This window comes from Sebastes umbrosus, chromosome 14 (assembly GCF_015220745.1).
Source record: "Sebastes umbrosus isolate fSebUmb1 chromosome 14, fSebUmb1.pri, whole genome shotgun sequence".
NCBI classification, from domain to species: Eukaryota; Metazoa; Chordata; class Actinopteri; order Perciformes; family Sebastidae; genus Sebastes; species Sebastes umbrosus.
This window is the reverse complement of record NC_051282.1, coordinates 19604358-19625300: the sequence shown is the minus strand read 5'-3', so window position 1 is coordinate 19625300 and position 20943 is coordinate 19604358. Positions and strand designations below refer to the sequence as shown.

The 20943-nt window shown below is 35.9% G+C and overlaps 2 protein-coding genes across 3 annotated transcripts; one reads left to right on the top strand and one right to left on the bottom strand.

The window, feature by feature from the left end:
• Positions 1–1258: 1258 nt before the first annotated feature.
• On the top strand, positions 1259–14815 carry snx8a (sorting nexin 8a). Of its 2 annotated transcripts, XM_037792997.1 has the most exons (14): positions 1259–1469; positions 1574–1640; positions 2689–2816; positions 4189–4318; positions 5159–5349; positions 5729–5849; positions 7276–7412; positions 7555–7635; positions 7726–7886; positions 8078–8207; positions 8303–8371; positions 8835–8984; positions 12160–12309; positions 13330–14815. In XM_037792997.1, exons 2-14 carry the CDS (start codon positions 1619–1621, stop codon positions 13408–13410), a joined length of 1551 nt encoding a protein of 516 aa, XP_037648925.1. In that variant the 5' UTR covers positions 1259–1469; positions 1574–1618; the 3' UTR covers positions 13411–14815. The 2 variants fall into 2 exon arrangements, with proteins under 2 accessions (XP_037648925.1, XP_037648926.1); XM_037792998.1 differs by lacking the exon at positions 2689–2816.
• Positions 14572–20307, bottom strand: nudt1 (nudix (nucleoside diphosphate linked moiety X)-type motif 1). The gene is made up of 4 exons (XM_037792999.1): positions 20134–20307; positions 19858–20017; positions 17279–17424; positions 14572–15530 (listed from the first exon to the last, which is right to left on the bottom strand). Exons 2-4 carry the CDS (start codon positions 20007–20009, stop codon positions 15358–15360), a joined length of 471 nt encoding a protein of 156 aa, XP_037648927.1. The 5' UTR covers positions 20010–20017; positions 20134–20307; the 3' UTR covers positions 14572–15357.
• Between the last annotated feature and the right edge of the window lie 636 nt (positions 20308–20943).

The following is a 20943-nucleotide window of genomic DNA, read 5'->3' as shown; positions in this document are numbered from 1 at the left end:
TCTTGAAAAATGGCCGCTGTTTTGGATTTTCAAGTGGCCAGTCGTTTATATTTGCTTATTAGTGACCCCTCAGCAATCATCATGCCACATTTGGTGCTTGTATCACTATTTGCACGATTTGATTGAAAAATGGATGTTATCCGCTCCACTATTAAATATATCTGTTGCATAAAGCTTTCATATGAGTGACTAATGGAAGACTGAAAAATGGCGGATGCAACATCAACCAGCGACACCACACCGCACCTTTAATACATCCATTCACCACACAAGTATTGGAGAAAATAGAAACAATAGCTAAAAGTAACGTTAATGGATAAACAGTTGAAATAGTTAACATTGGCTAAAAGTAATGGATAAATGGTTTAAATAGCTAAAACTTAGCTAATAGTAATGGGTAAACAGCTGAAATAGTTACCTAATAGTTAGCTAAAGTAATGGATAAACAGATGAAATAGTTACCTAATAGTTAGCTAAAGTAATGGATAAACAGATGAAATAGTTAACTAGTTAATAGTTAGTTAAAGTAATGGATAAACAGATGAAATAGTTACCTAGTTAATAGTTAGTTAAAGTAATGGATAAACAGATGAAATAGTTACCTAATAGTTAGCTAAAGTAATGGATAAACAGATGAAATAGTTAACTAGTTAATAGTTAGTTAAAGTAATGGATAAACAGATGAAATAGTTACCTAATAGTTAGCTAAAGTAATGGATAAACAGATGAAATAGTTACCTAATAGTTAGCTAAAGTAATGGATAAACAGATGAAATAGTTAACTAGTTAATAGTTAAAGTAATGGATAGACAGATGAAATAGTTAGCTAATAGTTAGATAAAGTAATGGATAAACAGTTGATATAGTTAACATTAGCTAAAAGTAAATGATAAATGGTTGAAATAGCTAAAACATAGTTAAAAGTAAAGGATAAACAGTTACAATAGTTAACAGATAGCTAAATGACCTTCTAGCAGATTGTTGCCATAGCAACAAAGCTCTCACCTCAGGCTTAGCCAGGGGGGAGAGGATGGTTCACTTTCTTACCTCAAACTAAGTCAGTCTTAATATGTATGCAACAGACAGGCTTAGATGTGCATAACAAACCATAACAGGTAAATTAAAATGCCCACTTATATATTATATTGCTGTGCCGGTTGATTTTAAATCTGCAAAATACTCTGCGTGGCATTTAAATATCGAGCAAGTCATATTTACGACTTTTAGAAATAGTACTTAAAGGCAGCGTTAGACAATTTGAAGAATTTAAAGTTAAATTAACTTGCAAAAGTGAAACCAGGAAATGAACTGGTTTTAATACGACTATATTTCCCAGATTATGTTGTGACTGCATCGAAAGAGCCTCCCGATTGAGCTGCTTTGATGACAAACACCTTCTTCACTCCTTCAACATTGGTTAGTTTAGATTACTGCAGGACATGACACATACTCATCAGCTGCCAGTGCATGCAAGTGTCATCTTATATTGCTCACTTCAACAACTTGGACTTTAACCAGCGCTCACTACAACTTTAAGAAATAAATTACTTGGTGTTTTTTTTCTTTCCTGCAGGAAATCACATGGAGGTGCTCTCGCGCTCACATGACAGTCTGAACCATGGCAGCAGAGATCAATGAAGGTACGGTGCGAAAACTTCTTGTACTCTTCTTAACATAATGTTGACATATCATTTCCAAATCACTTTGTTGTTCTTGTTTTGGTGTTGCAGTGTCAAGCCAGACTAAAAACATATTGTATTAGATGCTTTTAAACGTGGATATTTCTTGTCGCGATGTGAACTAACCAATGAGAACTTTTGGGTACATAAAGATCTCAAAATGAAGTTGCTCCATCTTAAAACCCTCCATGAGTTGTTGATCTTATTTTTATTCGCCTATTAATGATTTCTTGAGCTACAGAAACTGCTGTTAAAGATATTGCCAGGGGTGCAAACGGTTTATGAAAGTTTTGATGCTTTTTTCCTGCCACGTGAAATACAGTCGGTTGTGCATTGCAGTACTTAGCAGCATATTAGTAAGTAGCCAGATTTCATATATTCATCCTATCTGCCATTGACTACTGTAAAGCTATGATAATGTACTGAATCTCTAAGGTTGTCTGTTTTGGATACCTTGAAATGATCAGAGAAAAACTGTGCAGTCTTGTGTTGGGATAATATAAAGTCATATGATGGGAAATAGAATGAGTAGTCCTATAAAAGGTGATAGAATAACCTCAGTTTTGAGTACCGCTGATGTAAAGTAAGATCCAAATGTAAATATATTTTTGCTGCTTTTTTTCCTGCCATGTGAAATACAGTCGGTTGTGCATTGCAGTACTTTAGCAGCATATTAGTTAGTACCCAGATTTCATATATTCATCCATCCTATCCTACTGTAAAGCTATGATAATGTACTGAATCTCTAAGGTTGTCTGTTTTGGATACCTTGAAATGATCAGAGCAAAAACTGTGCAGTCTTGTGTTGGGATAATATAAAAGTCATATGATGGGAAATAAAATGAGTAGTCCTATAAAAGGTGATAGAATAACTTCAGTTTTGAGTACCGCTGATGTAAAGTAAGATCCAAATGTAAAGATATTTTTGCTGCTTTATGCTGCTGCTGATCAAATATTTCTTACACTTGGGTGGTTGTGATGCTATGGAGGTTGTCGTCCCTCTTTTTAGGCTCAGTTCCTGCCTATTACAGGGAAGTATATGAAGCCATCCGCTCTAGGACAGATGAGAGAGTGCAGGTTGAAGTTTTTCAGCGGTTGCTCCAAAGGACCGATCTCTCCAAGGCGGTTTTAGGCCAGGTGAGAAGGGGTTCACACTCATCAAGAGGCTGCAGCAAGCAAAAGTCTATAAAAGTCTGTTATACAACTGTAGTTTGATTGTAAAGATACAGATGGCAGCACCCTCCATAAACAACAGTAAATGACATTTTCAAACAAGGATCACTTTCTGCTTCTGCCTGATACAGCTTGCTATAATGTATATACCTTGTTTATCTGATCCATCCATCCAGTCACATACACTTTATATGCATTACTGGCTCACATAGACTCGAGGTTTCAGGGTGACAAGTTGATGGAATATGAAATAATTAGGGCTGCCAAAGTTAACGCGATAATAATGTGTTAATGCAAATTCGTACTGGCACCATATGAAACTACAAAACCTAAGGAATCCATTGGTACCAACCATGTCATACTGACTTGTCGGGAAGGAGGTTAAATAACACTCCAAACTTACGCTAAAATTTGGCAAGGAAAAACTGTCATGGCCTTTTTCAAAGGGGTCCATTGACCTCTGACCTCAAGATATGTGAATGAAAATGGGTTCTATGGGTACCCACGAGTCTCCCCTTTACAGACACGCCTATTTTATGATCATCACTATCTATCACTATCTATATATAATCACAAGACTATGACTTATCTCAGTTTGGGGCAAGTCATAGTCAAGTCAGCACACTGACACACTGACAGCTGTTGTTGCCTGTTGGGCTTGAGTTTGCCATGTTGTGATTTGAGTATATTTTTTATGCTAAATGCAGTACCTGTGAGGGTTTCTGGACAATATTTGTCATTGTTTTGTGTTGTTAATTGATTTTTGATTATTAAATATTTGACAAATCTCCCTTTAAGGTACATTTTGAACAGATAAAAAATGTGCGATTAATCACGATTAAATATTTGAATCGGTTGACAGCCCTAGAAATAATTATTGATTGGTAACTTTAAAAGGTCGAGGAGTTAAACACTTGACTGTATGATACCGTTGTGCAAATATTTGTTTGACTCTGATAAGACATTGTTTTGTAAATGTATATTAGGCAATACAGATAATGTAGATATGGGTATAATGTCTTATCAACAAGCTTTGTGTAGGCTAGCAGATTGTTAAAGACATGGGCTTTACATCATTCACAATCTGTCACATTTGGTTCCTTTAATGCTGAGATGTGAGCTAATGCTATAACACATTGGTGTTATGAAATTTCTGTGAGTGTGTAATATCTGTCATAGGTCAGTAGAATTTCCCGTTTCCTGACCGCTCAGCGTATCATCGCCTTTGTGTCTAGTGAGCACTTTCTCGCGTAGAGGAATGCAAGCCACAGTTGAATTTGGATCTTGGACTGAAAAACGGTGACCTTCATGTCATTATTGTCTCTGTCCTTCTCAGATTGCTGAGCATGTCGACTACACAGATGGATTCCTGAGCAAGTTGTCACTCTATAAAGCGCTCGCCTTGATTGCGCTTGCTCAGCAAGGAAAGCAACCAAGCCCCAAACTCTTGGAGAACTACATACAAGGTAGGTGACAGCGTGACGGTGACAGCAGAGCTGTAAAGTTTTTGTTTAATGAGTAGCTTGATGATTCCTCTGTGTGTCTGAGGGCAACCTCAGCTGTCCTCCATCTGTTAACACATTTCATCTGTACAGGGCAAATGTCACTCTTTTATAGACTCTAGGTTTCCTTCCTAACAGAAGTTCTCTACTAGGATACAACCATTTATTGTTTTCAATTAGATACACTGTATACTATCGTAATCATTATAAAGTAACAGAGGGACATGTGGGAGTATTTATATATAATGTATTTGTACAAAAATATACATTTTTGTCACATACATTTAGTTTCTTTCCCAACAGAAGAAAACCCAGAATTTTGATTTAAATCAGATTTAGAGAAGCCTTCGCTGTGTTCAAGTGTTGCATTCTTTCACTCGTCTCACAGTGGGAAGATGATAGGGGGGAGTTTCATGGTTTTCATAGAGGTAGCCATTATGCTGGCTTGAGATTCATTCCCAACCTTCTGTGATTATTTAAGGCTCTCTGTGTTATTTCAGGTGTGGCCAGCTAGCTGCATGCCACTTCCTCATCTGCACAAGAACAAGTTTTTTTGCATTTGTCGCAGTACATTACATTCAATTCATGACCTTGTTGGAATGCGCTGAAAGGGCATGAATAACAGATACCATGCACAATACTGGGCTAGCTAAAGACAAACAGAGTGAGACACGTAGTAATCTGAGAAAAGTGGTTTTAACACCAGCATTCCTCACAGTTATGAAATTCATTTCATTCTAGTTGTATTGATTTAATACTAAAACAGCTAATATTAGAAGTTGGTGCTGGTTATGTGTTTGACAGAGTTACCTAAACCTCAGCTCGGGGAGCCGAGGGACCTGAACGCGTTGAGGATGCAGCCGGCTCAGGAGGACGTTCTGACCATGTCCCAGACGCTGGACAAACTGCTGGTCAGGGACACGGTCCAGCTGGAGCTCATACCCGAGAAGAAGGGCTTGTTCCTCAAACATGTGGAGTACCAGGTCACCAGCCAGGCAAGGCATCCCATAAACCCCACTGCATGTAAAGGATTGTGTTAGAATAACCTCAACAACAAGAAAAGTGGTGCAGTATTCTTCATGTTTGTCTTACCGTTACTGTGATGACACTGGCAATGAATCATTTATATTCTTCTCACTTAACTTCTCATTTCTCAATCATGTGTGCATTGCATCATTTACTCTGGGGCTACTGTAGTAGCCAATATAGTAAAATAGTGTAATAGTGCCAATGGTTTTTGTTGAGTAAACGTTTACAGACTACAAGAAAAGTACAGATTTACCTTCCACTATTAAGTTTCCAACAGAAAAGTTAATGTTGTATACTCTTGCCCATTTTCTGATTGTTTTTTTTCTCTCTGCTTTTTGTTTTCAGCGTTATAAAATATCTGTTTACCGGCGCTACAGTGATTTTGATGTCTTCCATGAGGTTTTGCTTCAGAGATTTGCCTACAGAGTTGTGCCAGCGCTGCCACCTAAAAGAATGTTAAAGGGAGGTACGTTACTCTGTCTGAACTCTGACATCTACATTGTGACCATTTCCTGCATCATTCCTTCAGAACCCATTAATGTTTTCAGAGCATTGTTTCGCTTTATATGCTTCACTGAAAGGTCAGTTGTAAATATCCAGGTGCTTCTGGTAGCTGGGCTTTTTTTTTGCTTGATAAAGATTAATTTAATACAAACTGTTCCTGCAGGCTCTATTGTTTTAAACACAGTCATCGCCATTCATCAAAGTTATTGCCTGAGAGAAACAAGGAAACTAGTGATGCATAAAATGAGTTCTAAATGACTTATTCTAGCTTTGGAATGATAATTATGTCTACATACACACTCACACTCATTCTACTGATAAATGAAGCTCAAGATCTACTTCAATGTGTGTATAATATATATATATATATATATATATATACATATATATATATATATATATACAGTGTGTGTATATATATATATATATATATATATATACATATATATATGTATATATGTATATATATATGTATATATATGTATATATATACATATATATATATATATATATATATATATATGTATATGTATATGTATATGTATATATATATATATATATATATGATTATTTCTTTTTATTTGTAATGTGCAGAGGAATTTTGAGTGTTTCAGGATGTTAATACGATTCTGAAAACAGTACATTTACATGCAGTAAATGGAGAGAGCACTCTGACAATTTTAGCATTGCATCTCTATAACGGTTGTGTCTAGAAGGTAGCCCACAAATTGCAAAAACTCTTACAAGACTCGCTGCCCGACGACCTATCCTACCCTTAAAGGGGAACAACGGCCATTTTTTCAAACATTGATATTATTCTGGAGGCTATATGACATGATGGAAAAAATCCTGCAACCTGCTCATGTACAGTACGTCCAGAAACCCTCACAGGTACTGCATTTAGCATAAAAAAATATGCTCAAATCATAACATGGTAAACTCAAGCCCAACAGGCATCAACAGCTGTCAGTGTGTCAGTGTGCTGACTTGACTATGACTTACCCCAAACTGCATGTGATTATCATAAAGTGGGCATGTCTGTAAAGGGGAGACTCGTGGGTACCCATAGAACCCATTTTCATTCACATATCTTGAGGTCAGAGGTCAAGGGACTGCATTATTATCACGTTAAACTTTGACAGCCCTAATTTTCACATATGCAGTAGTTCCCTAACATCTGTAATCAGACTTTGACGTACAAAATCGGTGTTCTGCTTTGATATTTCTATTTATTTTAAATACTACATTATATAAATTGACCTTAAACATGGATTTTACATTAGTTTAAGCCAAACGTCTACACCTTTTATAGTTTAAAGCCCCAACTCTATCAACGTTAACAGTCCTGGTCAAAGTGCTCACAGTGTTTCCCTGGCATCTGTCCACAGTCCTGACCTCCGTCTCGGAGCGTGAGTTCATTGAAGGGAGGAGACGTGCTCTTGGCAGATTCATTAACCTGGTGGCACGGCATCCCTTCTTCTCAGAGGACGAGCTGGTCAAGACCTTCCTCACCTTCAGTGGCTCCGTATGTAGTATTCTTTTAACTGTGGCACCGGCTGTTGCACAATAAGCATTATCATCACGATGGCTGACAGTGAGACTCTTCCTGTTCCAGTTACTCACTGCTTTTTTCCACTCACACACTCCTCAACCGTCTTCCCAAACAGGATGTTCAGACGAAGCTGCGTGACACTTACAAGAAAACCGGCGATGAGTTCATGACCAACAGAATCGCAACCCAGGCGAAGGTTTGTCACATACGTACAACAGAGGAAATCCTGATATACTTTCCCTCAAACAATCACCCGCATTTTAAAACAGTTGTATCTGTTTTGTAGGAATATCTCCCCGCTGACATTCAGGCTCAGTTCTCAACAAGCAGAGAGCTGATTAGAAATATTCACAACAGCTTCCAGAAGCTGCGGGACAGAGCTGAGAAAATGGCAGAGCGCTCTAAGGAGAATGCAACTGATCTTCTCATGTTTGGCAGAGAGCTCAGGTATTTCATTAGTATGGGTATAAAGTTATTCTCTAGTATCCAGAGGTTTTGGACTGAGAAAACAAATGTTAATAAGATTGCAAATCCTCGGTGTTGTTGTGTCTCTTCATGGTTGTTAGTTTGAAATGAGTTTGGCAGCTAAGACACCACAATGGTACATCCTGGCCCTGTAATAACGCTGTTTTCCACAGTACGCTGGGCTCAGATTCTTCGTCTCTTCCCTCCTTGGCCTCCTCACAAAGCACCTGGGGGACCCTGCGTCAGTCTCTGAAGAGTCTGTCTGTGGAGTTCGCTGTGCTGTCTGACAAAGCTGCTCAGCAGGTACAGCCCTCAGTCCTTCATCCACACCACCTGCTCTGCTGCGCTTGTCCAAAGCTGGCACTGGGTAATAAATGTTGTTTTGCTTATGTCCTCAGGGCAGACGGGAAGAGGATGATGTTGTGGAAAAACTGAATCTTTTCCTGGATTTGCTGCAGTCGTACAGAGTAAGTCACTTTTTTGCTGTGCTCATTTAACTTGAGTGCACCTCCAGGGACAGGTGATTTTGTATTGATGTTTGCACATTTCACACCGCAATCTAATGATGCTCACTTTATTGAGCACTGCAAAACTGTTCCTGTTTTCTGACAGAGAGACACAATGAAGAGCTGTATATTCACAGTATATTAGTAACTAAATTCAGGAAATTATGTAATGGTTATTTTTTTTCCAGTCTATCTCACTTGCAAACATAGTTCTTAGTAGTGGGTGGTTTGCAGAGATTTAACAAGGGGACTGGTGGGCAGATAAAGTGGCATTTTCTAGCCTCTACTAAATCTATTAACTCTAATGTGTATGGTAATTTCATAATTTGTACAAACAATTCTCCTATCATCCGTGGCTGTTGTGTATAACCATGACTTTTTGAGGCAAACACAAAGAGCTTTATGTGTGTGTTTCTCTCTCTAGGATCTCTGTGAGCGCCATGAGAAAGGCGTGCTCCACGAGCACCAGCGAGCTCTGCACAAGTACGGCATGATGAAGAGGCAGATGATGAGCGCCACAGTGCAGCCCAAAGAGCAGGCGTCTGTGGAGCAGCTGGAGTCACGAATTGTTCAGGTGATCCATCTCTTTCCGTTTCCACATTTTTAGACCTGATTGATAGCACACTGTTTTAGCTTAGTACTTGATAAATAAAATGCTACATTGAGTGTATCTATTGCCAATACACTCCCCTTAAACATTGTTAGGACAAATCTTGTATCATTAGCCAATTCCCAAATTCAGCATTACATACAATAAATGGTTAAACGACATCCATTGGGTAAAAGTAACAAGTATTTGTTATACAAATAGACAGTGGTCATGTCTATAATGTTAAATCCAGCGGTACATGTCCACCAGGTCCGGCGAGAACACTAGCGGACGGTGACGTGGAATGCAACTGATTGGTTTCCTGGTTTTCTGCTTGCCGTTTCAAACATGAAACAACATGGCAGCCTGCTCGTAAACTTTCTGTTATTCCGTCGAAACAATCCACCAAAATCAATCCTGAAAACATTTTAAGCGAGAAACAGGCTATGCCACTGCTGAATTACGTTTCATTTTAGAACTAGATCGCCTAGTTTGAAAGCTTGGTCCAAGTTTCGTGAGCCGGACGCGTCGCGCTGGACAGGCTCATTTGCATAACGGACTGTTCCCCGCCTTTTCATTTTGAAAGAGCAATAGCCAATGAGGAAACTCCGACTCTCGGCCGACCAATCGTGTACCTTCATCACTCAGTCAGTCACTCAGTGAAAGATTTTTACGTTTGTAGGAACGGCCCTCTGCGGTCCAACCAAAAATGACATGAGATCGGGAGAGCTTTTTCATATACAGTTTGTCCCAAAGAGTACTCACACTATTTCATATTTTCCAGTTTTGAGGAATTAAATCAATAACCAAATAAAGGGGGCAGATACAATAATAGTACTTCATGAATAAGAGCTTTGAATGAACCACATCACCATTTCAAACATGGGTACAAAACAGGGTTTGAAATTATCTTTTTTCCTCACCTGCCACTGTGGCAGGTCACTGAACATTTCTACCGACCACTTCATTTTTTTGTCACTTTGCCACTTCTGAAATCCATGTAGAAATCTCTAGAGTTGTAATCACTGAGACAGTGCTACTAGACTTAGAATTGTTACCTGCCACAGCCAACATTTACTCTGTATTTGGCTGGTGACAGGTGCTAATTTCATTCCCTGGGTACAAAGCTGAGACACAATAGGTTCAATAGCAATTAGCAGCATTTTTCAACTGTTATATCCCAGTTGGTTTTCGTCTTGTGACTGCAGTTCCTCTTAGTCTGTGTGGTTTGTCTGTGTTTTGCATATGTGGTTATGAATTTCGAGAGTGACAGTTGGCTGTTTTCTGATAACTGTAACTTCAGTTTGGGCTCAGATGACTGTATGTTCTGGCAGTTGGCCCACTGTGTTTTTAACTGTGCGTTTAGATTATTACATCATTATTACAGACAGGGTGTTCGATATGCTGTCAGAAATTAGCAGCATTTTGTTTTTAAAGGGAAACTGCCATAATGATGATTTAGGCCTCAAAAACAGTTAGAAAATAATTACTGAGTTTAGGAGATTTGCACATTAACTAGTGGATTAACTATTAGATGTGGCTCCACTGACCGTTTTCTAACATTTTAGTATTGATTTACAAGAAAACTATTGTTCAACAACTATGGAATCCTTTAACATCCACCAATATAAAAACAATTAGCTGTGCTACGTTATCCAGAAGAAAGTGGGTCATCTCCACACATCTTGAGACAAGACTACAGTCATGGGGATCATCCTTATGATCCCATGGTCTGATGATCCCAGGGAATGTGTGTCTCTTGATATAAACTAACATTGTAAGTGATTAGAAAGGGCTATCTTGTGTCAAAATGTCAAATGCATGAGAACAGTAAAAATCTGTTCAGCCACGGTGGAGATATAAATGTCTAAAGTCAAGCACACTGTCTTGCATGCAAATTTGAGGGTGTTTTGAAGAGTAAAGCATCAGTAGGCTATAAGCTGTGGGTGATTTCAACAACTCAGGGAAACATACACAATGAACATTTGAGCTAGAGGAAAAAATAAATTCCTTATTAATGTGTGATATTAAGAGGATATTGAGCTGGGATACTGGGATAGATACGCTCCCCTGACCAAAAGTCATGTAAATATATCTTCATTCAACCTTTATTTATACTCGAGAGATCATTGAGGGTTGACCCTCATCAAAACAAAACAACAATCATAAGATATATAAACAGAGAAGAGGCAATGCCATTATAAAAATAGTAAAACTTTTCGATTAGGAAAAATAATTTGATAGATACATTTAGATATTTATGATGTAAAATAAAGTACAGCATGTACAAAAGCCCTAGAATTTTGCAATTACGATAGATAATTTGACAGATTAAAATGTGAAATGAAACAACATGTTATGTAAAACAATTCCAAGTAAGAGTTGGGAGATTTAAGACGAAATTTCTAAAATTTCCAAAAGGTATTAGTGAACTGATTTTAAGGAAGTGCTGTATTTTATTCCAGGAATCAGGGGCACTAAAATTAAAAGCAGTTTTTCTGAGTTCAGACCTAGCTCATGAAACTAATAGTTATTGAGGCATTTTAAAAAAACAACAACATACATTTAAACCTCATGCTTTGTTTTACATGTTTTAAATGTTTGTGTGTATCTTGTTTGAAACACTCGATTGCTGCTGTCCTGGCCAGAGCTCTCTTGAAAAAGGGATTTTCTAATCTCAATGGGACTTTCCCGGTTAAATAAAGGTTTCATAATAATAATAATGCTAGAGCAAAAGCCGGGGGATTACCAGAGGCAGTAGGATTCATCTTCTCATAAATGTCTGAGGTTTCAGTCTGGACCGAAGTGGTCCGACTGACCGCTAGCATGGCTAGATATTAGTAATAGTAGAGTAATATGCTGAGACTAATGCACCCTGGCTTGTAGTTTTACATGTCTGCAAAGTCCGTTTCACTCCTTTGCATGATGCAAACTTCTACGGGGCTTCTTAATCGGTGACAGACACCGGTGTTGGTGTCAGTATCTTACCAATTAAAGTGTAATATAATGATTTATGGTTATCTCCATGTTTGAGCAGAGCTTTATCGGCCTCATCTCTGATATCATTGGAGGAAAATGTCCTCACAGAAAACTTTTTTTCTTACTGATTATTCTCATCATTTGATAAGTGTTTTTTTCTTTATTATTATTCTGTTAATAGCAAGAAAACGCCATTCAGACCATGGAACTGCGTAACTACTTCTCCCTGTTCTGCCTTCATCAAGAGACACAGCTCATCTTCATCTACCTTCCTATCACATCCCACATTCTGGGGGCCTTCGTTAACTCCCAGGTCCAAGGACACAGAGAGGTGAGACTGCTTGTCTGGAAATCATTTTTCTACATTCCCTTTAGGAGGGTTAAACCAGTTTTAAATTGGCTCTTAAAGTCCAACAAAAGACCTAATAATGATGGATGGTATCACTGGAAGGATACTCTCTCCTCGTGGAGGATTTGAGCTGGCTTACATTTCACATGAACAAGTGAATCTTCCATATACGTTTGCCTGTTTTAAAATCAAATAAAACACAGTATGTGTTTCTTAGGTTAGATGCCTCTATTTGTCTTTATCACTCTAATTCCTATATGGCAGCATTTTGAGAAGGTTTCTGTGGGTTTTGAAGTAATTTAAGGTAATTTCACTTAGATGTTTTCTGAAAATGATTACAGTGGAAACCTCTTACAGTGTCTGGCCGGGTCAAATTGATCACTACAAGTGGACGTTTTCTTTTTCTTTTTCTATATTTCTCTTGCAGATTACTATCTAACTGGCATTTGTTTATTTATTACATTAATATAAAGTAATGAAACAGACATCTTTGTTATTTACTGAACTTTATTGACTGATTATATAAAAAATATATAAATAAAACAAAATAGAATTACTGTAGTTTTAAAATGTTTTTCCATATGTTGTCATTAGGGCTTTCAATCTATTAAAATATTTAATTGCGATGAATTGCATGATTTATCACACATTTTGTATCTGTTCAAACTGTACCTTTGATGAGATTTGTCAAGTATTTAATACTCTTATCAACATGGGAGTGGACAAATATGCTTGCTTTATACAAATGTATGTATATATTTATTATTGAAAATCAATTAACAACACAAAACAATGACAAATATTGTCCAGAAACCCTCACAGGTACTGCATTTAGCATAGAAAATATGCTCAAATCATAACATGGCAAACTCAAGCCCAACAGGCAACAACAGCTGTCAGTGTGTCAGTGTGCTGACTTGACTATGACTTTATTATTATATTGGTATGATGAACTTCATGTAAATGCGGGTAAAGAGAAGTGACTCTTTGCTTTGTTTGCAGATGGGAGCAGTGTGGAACGAACTCCAGCCGAAGCTCGGATGTCTCTTTGGTGGTAATAACGGATTGAAACCTCCCATCTGAGACCTAAAGGTGCAGGAGAGAAACACTGCCACTGATGAGGATCACTAACTTGCTCTGTGAGCTAAAGAAAAGTATTCTATTACATAATATACATTCCATTCAATAAGAGTATTTAATGTAAATGAATTCTCAACTTCTCAGCTTATTGGTGTTTGACCATCAACCATGTAACTGGAAAAGACGGCTCATAAATCTGTCATATTATGCTCTGCTTGATGAGGAAATAATGTAGGAAGGAAATGTTATTATACAAGGGACCAGTGAGGATTGACAGTATATTCATGCAGTCCAACTCATTTCCTAAAGCACCTGTTTGTAACCTGTAAGAAGTTTTATACACTAAAATAGTTGAGGAAAATTGAGAGTGACACAAAGTTTGAATTTATTAAAGGATGGGATTATTTTAAATCTCCAGTCATGAAGGTTTTACTTATTGAATAACTTTAGACCAATGTGTATTTTTGATACAGATTTAAGTTCATAAGGATGTCTAGCAGCATACTTTATATATTTTATGGACAATTATGCCTTTTACTTTTACAGTGTTTACTTTTTACATATTCGCTTCCTCTGCTTAACTCCCAATATTATTTTATAAGCTATTTTTACAGGCCTACACTCAAAAGTGAACAATACTACAAAGGGCAGAGATTTGAGATTTGTTGATTTAAAAATTACAACGTTTAGCATGAGTGGCATAATGTCAATAATAACACTATAAGATATTGATTTACTACCAAAGAGAAATGATATAAATTCACACAGCGGTGCCATAAATCATGTAACAGGATTCCTACACTGTTCAAATTTAAACATTTAATAATCACCACCTTTATTTCTTTAGTTTCACCAGAAGATTTTTAGCCATATCACTTTATAGATGGAGGCTATTTTCAGTTAGAGAAATCCTAATTTAAATTTGTCTATTAATGCGTATCAGGGCAAACAAGATCTGGTTGAATTCCCTTTCCTTTCCACTAGTAGACTTTCTACTTTTTTTTAATATTTGGCACAAAAACAATCGTGCACATTGTATTTTTCTTAAAAACTAATCATAGGGACAGTTTGCCGTATACAGTATGGGCTCACGTTACCTCACAAACTGACATCATCTCAAATACACCAAACTGACTGTTGAAATGAATGACGCCAACATGCAAATCAGGAAATGTGCACATAGTTCAACTTTTATTTTATAAAAGAAACAGTAACACTGTGCATACAGTATGAAACACACTTGTTTTGGCAAGAAAAAAAATATCAGGAATGAAGTTAACTAACTTGCACAGAATATGAAATCTAGTAAAATTATGACTGTAGATATTGTAAATATTTTATTAAAGAAATTGTGTTAAATCAATTATCCTGAAAATAAAATAACAGAATGGATATTTCTGTCAGTATACTGCTGCTTTCATTGATTTTTATTTATTATGTGTAGTAGGGCTGCCCCCTCTTAGTCGACTAATCGGCCGTTTTGGTTTTAGTCGACGGAGATTTCTTTAGTCGAGTAGGCATTTTTCTGTTTTTTCATGCTGAATGACTTATTTCCAAGAAACTTGTGAGAACATCTCTGGTTAACGCAGGATTTAAAGTGATGCTTTTGTGTGATTCTTTCAAAACTCCGTTTTACAGATCTGTTGATTTAAGCAATTAACCGATTAGTCAACAAAACCTTAAGAGAATTTCTCCGGTCGAGGACAGCCCTAATGTGATGTGTTATAGAAGAAAAAGGAGTTCAATATCAATACGTTACAGTCATTTTACATGTAAACACTCTCCATGTACAGTTAACGTGGTTTAAGTCTTCAGAGTCTCGCCGTTTCCTCCCACAAGTGAACAACAAACGCTGAACAGTGGGATTACTTCAGCATTTAAAGAAGAAATTGGAAAGGCCGCTGCTTTTTTTTGTGGCACTCTTAAATGTCCTCAGAAACGCAGGTCGTCTCACAGTTCCTCCACCTCTTCCAGTTTATGGCTGAGTATCACATCGTGACCCTGAAACTTAAAGTATCCAACAAATTTCTTCTTCTGGAGCATCAGCGGGAACCACAGGACGTCATCAGCCCACATCTGACTGAAAGGAATTTGGTCATTTTCGAACCACTGAGGCCGCATTTCTAGAAAACAATAGAGAAAATAATTAGTAGACCTCCCTAAGAATAAATACTAAATAATTTGAGCTGTTGCAGAAGACTGAAGAAGCCTAATTTTAACTTTGGCTGAAATTCAGAAGTGATATGGATTTTTGTCCCTCATGTCTTATAGAGTTGTGCTAAGAAGAGACAGTTTGGAGAGGAGGAATCATTAGAGTGACAAATTACTCTTTGAATGTACAGCACATTTATAATAAATCAATAAATTTCATAATTAATAAATACATTTAAAAAAAATTCAATGAATAATAAATAATTTTAAAATAAATTTAAATTGATAAAAAAATAAATGCAAAAATAAATAAATATATTTAAGTTGATATAAATAAATAAAAGAAAATATAAAATATAAGAGTAGCTAAATAGGGGAATTAATACAAAGATGTCAATATATATTTGTGTTACATTTTATCAATTAATGAGTGCCTTTATTTTTAATATTATATTTGGTACATTTAATGACATCAATTTATTTATTTTATTTAAATGTATTTATTTAATTTAATTTATTTTAATTTAGTTATAAAAGTATTTTATTCATTTATTTATTTATTTTTGATTTTGGCAGGTTCTGTCCTCCGCAGTATGGGCAAAAAATGTGAACCAGTGCAAACAATAGATGCATAATTCTTTTCTTTAGAAGTGAATAAAAGAACCACGAGATTTTAAACTGTGGAAATTTATAAAATGCACAATTTTAGGGGGAAATTTAGTCTCTCTTTTAAAAACAAAAGAGGAAACTTTGGTATTCATTTCCTTACTAAAAGAAAGGACTTTCCACTGCGGCTTGGCTTCTCCTGTAACTACACTGTCACAAAATATGTAGCTAATGTTGAATAAGTTAGAAAATGTGATTTCTGTTGCTCAGGCTGCTTCTGAAACTTTACACTTTAAGTCATACTAGTCTCAAAGCTTCAGCTGTTTCTCCCCATTCTGTCAAATCAGCTCCACATTCACACTCTTTTCACCGACTACGGCACATTTCATTTCAGCTTTTTCCTCCATTTATCTCTTCAACCTCTTGGCTGTTTCTTCTCTTGACCTCCAGACTCTTTGGTTGAGTGCTGCACTTTGCTGCGTGTCTTTAAACGTCACCCAGTTGACCTTGACTAAACTCTCAGGAAACACAAATCACTGCAGGTCTCTGCATTCCTTCTGTCGAGGGCCTCTTCTGCTTTCCTTTGTGTATTTACAGTCCTTTAAACGTCACCACTGAGAGCGTACTTAAAGATTCTTCCCCTCCACTAATACGCTCTCTCTGCTCACAGTCATGTCTGCGAGGAAGTTCCCAGAGAAGTGTTTCAACCAATTTACTTAGAAGGATCACTGTGATCTATTTGGTTTTAGAAAGTTGAACCGAAAACTGTGTTGATTCTCAGATGACCTTTAGGGACAATACACAACTGTAATTGCCATGACGCCTGGACCGGCGTTGGGATAACAGAAAAGGAAGTCCTGATTAAGGGGAACCAAAATTGAAACGAGAACTTTTTTGCAGGATCACATGTTGTTTTTTTACACATCAGTTACTTTGAATTAGGTACACAACAACTGTGTGTGTGAGTTCCTCTTCAACCCCAAAGTGCATGAATTTTTGTTACTGAAAAAGCATTAACCGTGTTAATGCTATTCCACAGTGTCATGCCACAGGTATTCCACTATGATAATGATTTTCCTATAAACATAAAACCCTGAAAAAATGGAAATCACACCTTCCGACTCTGTTGGTTCTCCATTATAAGCGTCGGCTCTGAAAACGTGGACGTCCATCAGCTCCGTTTCTCCAACAAACTCAAATTTGATGTTTCCGACCTTCTCGAGAGCGTCCACCGTGAGGCTGCTTTCTTCTAGCAGTTCTCTAAAAATGAAAACACCAAATGAATATTTGATGAGGTGGATTTTAAAACATAAGCTCACAGTACACTTCACACAGTCACTAAAAGCAAGTAAAGTGATGATATCAGTGTTTCCCCAGACAGAGGATCTATTTGTGTGGCAAACAGACACAAAATAATTTTTCTACTGAGTCAACTACATTCAACGATGAAGACAGTGAGTTTGCAAATATAATTTTTTTCCATATTGTTTATTTTCTGCTTTTTCTGCTATTTTTCCTTTAAGGGCTGCCCCCTCTTGTTAGTCAATTAGACGATTTCATGCTGAATGACTTATCTCTGGTAAACACAAGATTTAAAGTGGTGCTTTTGTGTGATTCTTTCTGGAGAAACTCAGTTTTACAGATCTGCCGATTAAATCAACTAATCGATTAGTCGACTAAGAATTTTCCTCATAAATGTCGAAACAAAATGTCAAAATAAAAGTGCAAATTGATTATAAAAAATCTGCCAGAATGGTGCATTTAAGAACATTTATTTGCAGACGACTTTCAACGCTCCTTGGAGTTCCCCACCAACACTACTTCCCTTAAAGTTGACCTTTAAAGTGTAGGAATTTTAAGTCCTTTTAATATTATTTTTGGTACATTTAATGGCAAATTAATTTATTATTATTTATTATGTCATTTATTCATTTTTGGATTTTGGAAGCCAAAGTACTCTCTTTTGTTTTTAAAAGAGAGATTAATTTTCCCCCCTAAAATAATTTTTTTTTTTTAATAAATTTCCAGCGTTTGAAATCTTCTGGTTTATCCCTTTGTAAAGAGAATAATTATCCGTCCACTGTTGACTGCTGGCACTTAAAGGGTAGGTTCACATTTTTTGAAGTCTGTTTCAACACAATATTCGCATGCCCATACCAAGGAGGACAGAACCTGCCAAAATGAAAACTAAAGAAAAAAGTAAATCACTCGATGACTAAATTAATATGCCATTAAATGTACCAAAAATTATATTAAAAATAAACGTAGGCATTAATTAATTGACAAAATGTGACATAAATTGATATTTGTGCTTTAATTTGCTCCTTTATATTTACCTTTGTATTAATTACCCTATTTATGTACTATTCTATTTAATATTCCCTTTTATTTATTTATTTTATGAACTTAAATGTATTTATTTTGATTCATGTAAAATGTATTTTTAAATGTATTTTTTATTTATTTAAATTTAATTTTTACATTTTTTTTATTCATTTAAAATAATTTTTTGTATTCATTTAAAATGTATATTTAAATGTATTTATTTAATATTAATTTATTTATTTTGTATAAATGTGCTGTACATTGAAAGAGTAATCGGTCTTAATTGGTTAAATTCCTACCCTTTAAGATGTTTGGTGGTCTCCTTTGAGGGAAGTAGTGTTGGTGGGAAAACCACCGAGCATCGAAAGTCGTCTGCAAATAATTGTTCTTGAACGCACCATTCTGTCAGATTTTATTAATCTAAGTCCTCCTCTGATCTACCATGTTAAGTACTTATTTCTTAATTATCGTCTCCCTTTTTACGTTGTCATTGTCCTGCACAGAAAGCAAAGCTAAATAGTAAAACATTGATGAACATCTTATATCTTAAAACCTCAGAGACCTGTCTTAATTTAGTTTAAGCTGAACAGCACATACAGTTCAGAAAGTACATGCACACCAGTGGATTCAGTCTAAATGTTTTGAGTCTTGATTTAAGACATTTTCTTTAGTTGTTTCATCAAGTTAACAGCCAACGCAGCATCACAACATATTTCTACTGATACAAAGAACTAGAATTGATCTCTTGCTTCCTCCAATATTGTCTGGCTTTTGTTCAAAAGTATAACTAACATAGCCTTGAGATATTTCTGATTTATTTAGCATTCCAATATTCTTTACACAAAGCAGCAGGTCTCTCTTTCATATTTGAGAGAAAACATCTTGGGATGGGGCCTGATTGCCTTCAGGACTTCTTCCTTCCTTTAGCTTTGGAACAAACTTCCTGCTGGTGACTGATGATCCAGATTCAACATTCATTTAGTTTGTCAAGCTTACAAACTACATGCAACTATTTTCTCCTTTTTCTATCCTTCTCCTTAACACTTGGACACTACACTGTCATTGCATATGCCAAAAATACCCACATTGTTTGATATTAAATGGAAAAACACAGTATTCATGTAATACTGTTTTTATTTATTTAAATTTTATTTTTACATTTTTTTTATTCATTTAAAATAACTTTTTATTTTTTGTATTCATTTAAAATGTATATTTAAATGTATTTATTCATTATTAATTAATTAATTTTTTTTAAAAATGTATTATCATTTTTTCTTATTATTTATATATTTGACCTGTGAACCCTGTGAAGTGTTTTGTGTTGAAGGATCTCAACACAACAACACCACACTGAGATGAATTTACCTCCTTGCACCCTCTTCAATAGTTTCTCCAGGCTGGACTTTTCCTCCAAACCCATTCCACTTCCCGACCCCGAAGCCTCTCTTCTTCATGCCGAGCAGCACCCTGCCCGGCTGGACCACCAGCACCAGGGTCAGCAGCTTGGAAGTCAACATCTTCTCACCTGTGTGAGAGGAAGAAGTTAGAGATATAAACTCAGATGTAAACACTGACTGCAGCAACTCTATACTGATGCTCTGTGCTGGATGAGCTCAGTCAGCTCTGATGTAACATCCTCACCTGCTCACTTTCTGCTCTGTGACAAGAAAACGATCACAGAAGAAAACATGAAGTTATTACAGTATAAAAACAAGACTTCACGTTGTGACTCCCGCGTGCAGCACTCTAAACACGTCATCACATGACGCGCTGATCTGCAGCAGTCCGGATTGGTCTCATCACCACGTCACTCATCTGGATCCACATGAGTCCCATCATGTGTTACCTTGAATATGTTCGACTAGAAACTGCACAGGTTTACTGTTATTACCTCCAGTGAAACCCCTCACTTTAACTCCCTTTATACACCTGTTAATTTATAATAATAATAATAATAATAATAATAATAATAATAGAAATTATAATAATAATAATAATAATTATTATTATTAGAATTATTATTATTATTAGAAATTATAATAATAATAATAATTATTATTATTATTAGAATTATTATTATTATTATTATTTACAAATAATATACAGTGTATTAATAAAGGAAGTACTTAGTATATGGTAACTATAGAAGCAATATATATATATATATATATATAGAGCAGTAGAGGTTTGAATACTATAAAAATATTGAAATATTATATTATATATTATATATTATATATTATATAATATAAAAATATATATATATTTCTTATATTGCACATATTGCATTGATTGAAGTATTGCACTTGTTTATTGCACTTTTTGTATATATATATATATTTTTAAGCCGAAGGAAAATTACATTATTACAGTATTGTTGGTGGGGTGTGATGAATGCATGAAACACTATTTCCATATTTAGAAAATATTGATCTTTGTGATTTTGAGCTC